Source organism: Equus caballus, chromosome 8 (assembly GCF_041296265.1).
Source record: "Equus caballus isolate H_3958 breed thoroughbred chromosome 8, TB-T2T, whole genome shotgun sequence".
NCBI lineage: Eukaryota > Metazoa > Chordata > Mammalia > Perissodactyla > Equidae > Equus > Equus caballus.
The window spans coordinates 87,183,530-87,192,620 of NC_091691.1; the positions used below are offsets into that span (position 1 = coordinate 87,183,530).

Genomic DNA, 9,091 nt, shown 5'->3' on the forward strand with positions numbered 1-9,091 from the left:
CAAATCTTAATTAATTTTTTAATTACTAGAAATAGTTCATACACAAAGTTATAAATGTCTCCCTTTCCTGTCCTTACACTCCAAAACAAGGAATTTTTTTTAAGTACGTTTATGATCTTGTCATACCAGTTGGCAAAGAAGGCATATATCAGAAGGACTCAGGACTCAACTTGAAAAGGCTTGTAATGGCCAAAGAAGGGATAATTTGGGCATCACAAGATAATAAGTGCAATGCGTTGTATTACATCAAATATGTTTAAATATATGAGTTTATAATGATATCAAGGAAAAAGAAACACCTAACTGGTCACCATCAGAGGGTGAATCAATTCATTATTTTGGAAACTGTGTATAAAGAGAGGGAATTGAACATTTATCTTGTCTTTACTATATAAAGTATATCGCTGGGTAACAGTAGTACATGTGGGGGAAAGTTTTCTTCACTGAGGTATTCTGGCTCACAAATGAAGAAGAAATGATAGAATTAGAATAATACATTTTGTAAGGGCTAATGAATTAGTGGGTCTAGGCATTGATCTTTAACAGATGTTAGCATCACCAAAAAGAGAGAGAAGCAGACATTATCTGCTTCATGATGTGAACACACCTCACACCTCCTCCTATGAAGCAGTCTTGCCAAACAAAAAACATGCCCTGAATCTGAGCTCCAGATCTAGACCCAGCTACCAAATTTATGGGAAACACAGAGGAACATGTTAAACAACTCAGGAGAAATGCAATCAGCAAAATTCAGACTGTGGGAACCTATATAAGACAAATAACTCAGTTCCTTCAACATGTAAATTCTATGGAGATAAAAGAGAAGGGGAACCTGTGGATTAAAAGAGACTTAAGAGACATATCAACCAATTGCAATGCTTGAAACTTTGGATCCTGACTCAGAAACAAACTGTAAGGAACAAAACAATAAATCACTAATGACATTTTTGAAACAATTAGAAATTTGAACAAAGGCCAGATAATGGATGATATTAAGGAGTTGTTATTTTGGTGTGATAATGACTCTGTGTTTATATTTTTAAAAATAGCACTTATCTTTTAGAGATACATACCAGAATATGGGAGAGGGAAGGAGGTGGGTATGGATGAAATAAAATTGACTATGAGTTGATAATTGTTGAAGCTCAGTGATGAATACATAGGAATTCATTGTATTATCTGTTTACTTGAAATTCTCTACAATAAGAGTTTTAAAAAATCAGTGATAATATAAAAGATTTGAATACCATGGGAAAAATATGATTATAAAAATGAACTCTGGTTTTTCTTTTTTTAAAAGAGGGAAGGTCATGTAACCAAAGCAATCTTAGGAAGTTACAAAGATATTTCTTTCCTTTTAAATTCCTGCATGCAAATTCATGAAATTTCATTCAGAATATATTTCTATCTGTGAAATGCTCTGCTAATTGCTGTGGGGAATACAAAGATGAAGCACAAATGAATTTCATCCCCAAAGAACCTATGGTTTAGAGCACTGGTTTTCAAACTGCAGATCATGATCTGTTATGCATCATTAAATTAGTTCAAGATTCCAAGAAATAGAATCAAATACAAAGCAGAGAGTGCATCCCATGTAATGAGGATGGGTATTAGTTTTTTATCTGTATAAAGATGTGCTATTGGGTCATTGTGTAAAATGTATCTCTAACTGTGGCTCTTTGTCAGAAAAGTTTGAAAAGTCTTGATCTGCAGACAGAAAATAAATGCATAAGTATTTTGATACCCTTCTTATATTCATTCAGCATTTAGTAAAATCACTGAGCACCTACCATGGGCTGTTCATAAAGATGAACTTGAGCAAGGCAGTCCCTTCTTTTGGGGAACTTACAGCTGGAAGTGGAAAAAGGAATCTATTAAAAAATATAGATAAATACTTAAACAATGCCTTCAAATGTTTCCAAGGAAGAAGGAATACAGGAGTCTTCCAAGTGTGAACAGTTAGCCAGAGGCAAAGGTAGAAAGAAAAGGGATTATGTGGAGAAATAGCAACACTGCAAAAGGACAAAAGCTACAGAAAAGCATGTTTGGGAAGTGTGAGTAAAGATAGAGCACAGAGTATGGGAGAATGAGAGAAGGCTAGAGATAAGGGTCTAAAGCTGGACAGGCACCAGTTAATAAAGACCTTTGTATGCCACGTGAGAGGTTTGGACTTAATCCTATGGCCAGGAGTCAGCAAACTTTCTCTATAAAGACAGTAAATATTTTAAGCTTCACAAACCGTATAGTCTCCGTTGCGGCTACTCGACTGGACTCTGCTGTTGATGCAGGGAAGCAGCCGTTGACAATATGTAAATGAACGGGCATAGCTATATTCCAATAAAACTTTGTTTATGGAAACAGGCAGCAGACTGGGTTTGGCCTCCAACCCTTAGTTTACCAACCTTTAGGAACTTTATTTCTTGGGCTTTAGGGTCCATCAGAATCACCTGGAAATTCCTGGGTGCTGTCGTCAGAGTTTTTGATTCAGAAGGTCTAGGGTAGAGTCTGAGAGTTTGCATTGCAGCAAATTCTCAGGTCATGTGAATGCTATGGGTCCTGGAGTCACACTTTGAGAACCACTGCTTTAGAAGCCATCCTGTAGTGAATACTAGCAACAGAGAAGCAGATGGGACAGACTGGAAAGCTGTTATAGTAACCCATGATGAAAGCAGGTGTGGGCATGGAGGAGCAGGTTATAGTAAGGAACACTTAAAAACCAGGTACCAATCTCAGCATTTTTCATGTATTTGCTAATAATTATCATAATAACCCTACAATGTAGATGTTATTACTATTCCCATTTTACAGGTGACACAGAGGTTAGGTAACTTGATCAAAGGCCTCCTAGCTACTAAGTAGAGGAGCCAGAATTTGAACCCAGGCATTGTGGTTCTTGAGATCATGCTCTTAGCCACCATGTTGTAATGCCTATATATGGCAGTGAGTATGAGAATAAGATAGGTTCAAGATATATTTAAAATGTGAATTCAGTGTAACTTGGCAACAGATTAAGAGTGAAGGAGAACCAGAATCTAAGTATTCTTAGGTTGAATGGTGGCACAATCCAGCAAAATGGACTAAGAGCTATTCTGAACAGGAATATTTAAAATTTGAGGTACAGGTAGAGAAGCACTAAAGGCAGTCACTGAGATTTAGGACCCCTTAGAATATAGGTGGTAATTAAAGTTTTGGGGTAAGAGTTGGGGTGGATGGATGATATCACTTGGAAAAGGAGCTCCAATGGGGAAGAAAAGAAACCCAGACATGGAATTAGACCAACAGTAAAGATGCAACATTTGAGAGAGCTTGTCTGCGAAGTAGGAAGCAAACCAGAGTGGTATTAAAAAATCAGATAGGAATTTCAAAGAGATGGAGTAGTGATCTTTAATTTGCAACATGGAATGATATAAGGAGAGAAAGAGATATTCTAGTACACAAATAATTTTAAAAATAGGCCAGAAGTAAGAGGTTCTACAGATTCAGAATCAACAAGAAATGGCAACTGATTGGATATGAGTTGCAAAGGGAGGATCTGAGATTTCCTTGAAAACTTGCAGTAAGAAAACATATTAACTTACAAGCCTGCCCATTTCATTTTTAACAATTCTCTTTTTTAAAAATTCCTTTCTTATCCTGAGCTAAAATCTCCCTTCCTATAATGTCTGCTCTCTAAAACAGCTTTTCATCCTTTGGCGGAGGGGTCAGAGCGTTATGGACCCCTTTGTAAAAGTGATAAAATCTAAACTGTCTCTTCAGAAAAAGATGCTGTAATGCAATGGTTCTGTACTGGAGAGCTTTGTAAACTGCATACCTGGGTCCTCTACCTCAGATGGAAAGGATCCAAATCCCTGGGGTTAGGCCGAAGCATCTATATTTTCAAGAAGTTCCCCAGGTGATTGTGATGTATATCAGTGGAGCTATGCAGATATATACAGCTGTGCAGATATATATTATGTATCTAATTTTTCCCACATGATGTAGGGAGGTGTCCGTTAAGTCTCCTAAATCTTCTCTTCTCCAGACCAAACTTTCTTCATTCCTTTCACTTTTACCTCTTATGGTTTCCAGACCCCTTAACATCGTTGTTGCCCTCCTCTTAGAAAATCATTAAAACTTGATAGTGTCTCAGGTATTATCTGACCCATGTATCCTGTTTTCTAGATGCAAACTAAAATCATACTTATCTTTTGACTTAACACTGTTTTCTACAGAAAGAGAACAGCACTGTAAACCTAGAGTGTTAAGGAAAGTCATCATAGAAAAGATAGGACTTGAACTGAGATTTGCAAGATGGCTAGACATCAGAGGGAAAGAGATTTAACTTGAGAGTGATTAGAACAATTAGACTAGCCAAACCTGACTCAATGGGGTTTAGAAGTTGTGCGGTGATGGTGGGTTTAAAAAACAAAACAAAACAAGAGTTAGATTGCTGTCTTTCTTGAATGCCAGGCACATTTTATCTTATAGGTAGTAAATAGCCATTGAAGATTTTTGAGAAGGGATGTGTTATAAAGAAGTGATTATTTCAGAGGTGAATCTGATCATTCAAGGAGACCAGATCCAAGACTGTTGGAATAATTCAGCTCTAAAGTATTGACAGGGGAGATATAAGTACACAATAGAGGAGATGTTTCGTAGAATGAAGTCACAGGATTTGATGATTGGTTTGAAATAGAAAGAGAGAGAGCCGTTATAGTCACTGCTGGAAAGAGAAGAAAATAGTGGAATCAATGGCAGATAAGGAAATAAAAATGGGGAGTTACTTCTAAAGTTAGGATGTAAAAAAAGCTGGAAACACTGGCTTTGTCTAGCAAACAATAGTAATATAGGACTGGCCCTCAGGGAAAGGGTTGTAATTCAATAAATATTTTAGAGTTGTCCTTGGGTTGTGATTCAGTAAATATTTTAGAGTTGTCCTTCTGGAGATGAAATTTGAAACTTCAAGAGTAAGTTTGTAGTTGAAGAACCAAGAGCCAAATGCTGAACCTTATGAAGGATTGCTTTGTGGGAAGAGAAAAAGCAGCAGGAAAGGAGTAGTCAAAGACATGAGGGAACAGACCTGGTCAGTGTCCTGGCAGCAGAGCTTCGGGAAGAAGAGATTTTCAAAATGGGAGTCGTGGTCAGGTGTTTACCTGAGTGATCCACGGTGTACATCTTTAAAGACCACACAGAACCACAAGTCCTTGGTGGCAGCACATACTTCTTGCGTAGATTCAGCAGACATCTGTTGAACTCCTGTTCTGTCTTACTTAGACCTCAGGATGTTTTGCAGTAGTAATTGCAGTCTTTGTTTTACGGGTGAGGAAACTAAGTCAGAGTTATCTAAAGCATCTTGGCCAAAGCCACAAGCCCAGTAAACTGGGTTCCTGAGTCCATTGCAGCATAATTATTGAATCACTGAAAAATTGAACTTGATCAGTACTCTGTTTGGTAGTATGATAAATCAGCAATCTTTAGTAGTCATTTAGATTGTGTTTACTTCCTACACAGAAGTTTGGAGAAACAAGAAAGAAGAAATGGATTTGACGTTATTGATTGAGACTAATGCAACTGGCAATTGAGGACATGTTTCTCCCCCACCCCTTAAAAAAAAAGTAACATGTCATAGGATTATTATCAGCACAGTACAAGACCTCACTGTGATTTAATTTACTCATTTGTGAATATAGGGATATATCTGTCTCCCAGGGTTGCTGTAAGAATTAAATGAAATGATGCTGATAATATGAAAAATAACTAACATTTACGGCATACTATTACATGCCTAGCACTGCCAACAAGCACTTTACACTCATATAATCCTTCATAGCCCAATGAGGTAGATATTAGGATTCTCTGCATTTTACAGAGGAGATTAAATAACTTGCCCAGGGTCACATAGCTGGTAAATGACAGAACCAAGATTCACTCTCATTCCAGACTTGCTCCTAACCATTGCACCATACTGCTTGCTTTAATAGACGCCATGAACATGAAAAGCTCCCAACCTATTATGGTACATAAAAACTCCACTCCATAATTATTAATTTCCCTTTTGTGATACCAGTTCAGAATGTATTTATTAACGATATACTACTAAAGAAATGAAAAAATGGATTAGTTTTTTAATTGCTTTACATGGATTTTAAAATTTCTTTCATAGCTCTATGTCAATTGCTGCAAGCTTAGTGAGTGAAGATACAAAGACCAAGTTTTTGAACAAAATGGGCCAGTTGACAACATCAGGTGCCATGTTGGCCAATGTGTTTCAGAGAAAGAAGTAAAAGCAAGAAGGAAGCCCCCAGTAAACACTAAGATGGACCTCAAGCAGATTTGTTCCTTGTACTTGAAGTACTTGCCTTTTTTATTTCCTTGTTTTATGTTCTTGCATTATAATTTTATCCTAACCTCCAAAGATATTTGCACTGCTTTTGATTATTGCTGTATATCTGTTAATTTGGGAGTTATAACTGTGGTGATAGAAAACTGACTTGATAGTCTGTACGAGTCCTTCTTCTATGTTCTTGTCTTTCAGAATAATTTTTTTTATATATATATATATATAGTGAAGAGTTTTTTTTTTAATTTTGGATGGGATATTAGCAAATATCTGTATGATACACTAAGCTATTACAATGGTACTTAAAATAATGTAAATTTGAAGTCATTGTTATAAAGTAATAAAAGTGGAGATTACTTAAGTATTTAAATTATGAAAGAATAATGCAGACTTTTTATTGTTTCTTAACTGACTAGAAAGAGCCACCAGCATTACTCTGTGCCTTTTGGACTTCAGTTTGTGTGTCTGTAGGAACTGTGTGCATTCCATTCACACAGTATTTATAATACTGTGATGAATTTGAATTACAAATCCTACAGTAAGTAGATAATAAGAAACTTTCAGCATTTCCTAGCTCTCATGTGTATTCTTTAAGTGCTATTTAAACCTCCCCGGCACTTACATGCGTGTAATGGATGCACCTGAGGAAAGACAGCGCATAAGCATGGGGAGTGGTAACCAAGGTGAATTTTGCAAACTGGCATGTAGTAGATTTAAATACTCAAAAATAAATGTAAGTAAAAAGAGCTGGTAATTGTGAAATATTTTCCCAAATTGAAATACAGAAGAAAATGTGGTTTGAATCTGAAATTTAACACTTATTTACATGAAACATTTTATTTAAGATATTTTCTAATGATTTTAATTTCAGATATTATCTTTTCATTTTGTGTGTTACAAAGAAGTACAGAAAAGTTAAGGACTTTTGGGGGCTGTTTTTTTCCCTCTGAACTAAAAATGACACTGGCTAAATTATTATTGGTTAGTTATCACCTTGTCCCTTAAAGTCAGTGACTATTCTTGTGTTTGATATATATTACAGAGAGTCTTAAGTCAGTGTACAGTTCCACTGGAGTTTGACAAGTGTCTATAAAGTAATGCAACTTGAAGTAGAAAAGAGTGGGTACTGGACATAGAAGGGGGTGATTGGTTTAAGGGGTTAATGTGAGGCCTTTTTGAAAAATGACTATTTTGATAAAGAGAATTCTTGTTTGAGCACAGTTGATGCACATAGGTGATTCCCATGTTTGTTGCATAAGCTGGTTTAATACACTTGGATCATAGTTGGATTACATTCACTTCCTGAGAAAGTTAGCTTATCACACGTTCTGGCTTATAAAATAAGTTGCCATAGACAAAGCCATTTAAAAAGTTCATTCTGAAATTATTTCTTTTACCTACAGTGAAGTAATTGTTAACCAACTAGTCTTTCTGAAAACTGTTGGATTCTAGGCATTCCTGAGAAACTGAAAGTGGCTACCTTTCATGTCAAAAATGTTGATCTGTTATAAATAAAATGTTTTTGCATACTTGTTTTGGTTTTGGTTTTGGCTATGTGTATTTATTTTAATTTTGAAACACTATCCTATATCCAAGCAAAAGGAAATGAGAATGCATATATGCATTAAAATGTACGAATATCTTATTTTAGGACTATATATAAATTACCAATTTTTGTTTACTTTTACTAAAAAAAGATTTTTTGCTGTAAAATTAATACATTTCAGAGATGATTTAAAGAAAAATGTTTAAAACTCTCATTTGCTGGGGCTGGCCCCGTGGCCGAGTGGTTAAGTTCGTGCGCTCCGCTGCATGCGGCCCAGTGTTTCCTTGGTTCGAATCCTGGGCGCGGACATGGCACTGCTCATCAGACCACGCTGAGGCAGTGTCCCACATGCCACAACTAGAAGAACCCACAACAAAGAATACACAACTATGTACCGGGGGGCGTTGGGGAGAAAAAGGAAAAAAATAAAATCTTTAAGAAAAAAAAAAAAAAAAACTCTCATTTGCTGTGAACTACAGTAGAATAAGTATGTTTGTTACCAGGTGAATGAATATAATGTATTTTTTTGTGATAATTTTTATTAATTTGTGAATCCACTTATCTAAATACTAATAGTTTTTTAAAAGCCAACAGCTAAAAAGATACACAATATTTTCAAGTGAATTTCCCTTGTTATACTGTTAAATATCTTGATGTCAGTAAGACTTCATATTTACTTTGAAGTTGATTTTTATGGTAAAATATAGAATCTTTAAAGACAAGGCAGACACTAATCACTGAGACTGTGTTCTTCCAAAACAAGCCATAAAACTTCCATACTCACTCTTTAAACAGAAGTAAAGATTGTACAAGTGTCAGTATTCAACTTAATTAAAAGCTAAGTTTGCAAAGTAATGAAAAGCTAATTTGAAATTATTCTTGTGTTTCTAAGCAAACCAGAGATTAAAATTTTTCTGAAATCCAGAAGTGTCATAGTTAGCTGAATTATTGCAAGAACCTTGCTTGAATGGTAGCACTATTGATCTCTGTACACAGGTGCCCTTGACCTTCATTTGTTGGCATCAGCACCCCTTTGGAAAGGTTACTTTGCTAAACATCAAGTTGACTTACAACCTGAATGAAATTGTGAGTAACTTAAGTAATTTTAATGGGATCTCAATTCAAGGTGCTATCAAATTTCTTTCTTTTACAGAAAAAATTAGTTCAAATGAACAGTCTCTCATAAAGTTTGGGGAGGTGAAATCAATATGAATTGAGTTGTCTTT

At 35.7% G+C, this 9,091-nt stretch overlaps 1 protein-coding gene across 26 annotated transcripts in view; it reads left to right on the forward strand.

Moving 5' to 3' along the window:
* RELCH (RAB11 binding and LisH domain, coiled-coil and HEAT repeat containing) overlaps positions 1–7,848 on the forward strand; it is a 114,728-nt gene extending 106,880 nt beyond the window's left edge. For all 26 annotated transcript variants that reach the window (XR_011421089.1, XR_011421088.1, XR_011421090.1 and 23 more), the window contains one exon: positions 6,143–7,848. Coding sequence is in view for 19 of the 26 variants with exons in the window: in XM_070221135.1 (XP_070077236.1) it covers positions 6,143–6,263 (121 nt within the window). In the remaining 7 variants the exon portion in view is untranslated. The remainder of the gene's footprint in view (positions 1–6,142) is intronic.
* The last annotated feature ends 1,243 nt before the right edge of the window (positions 7,849–9,091 follow it).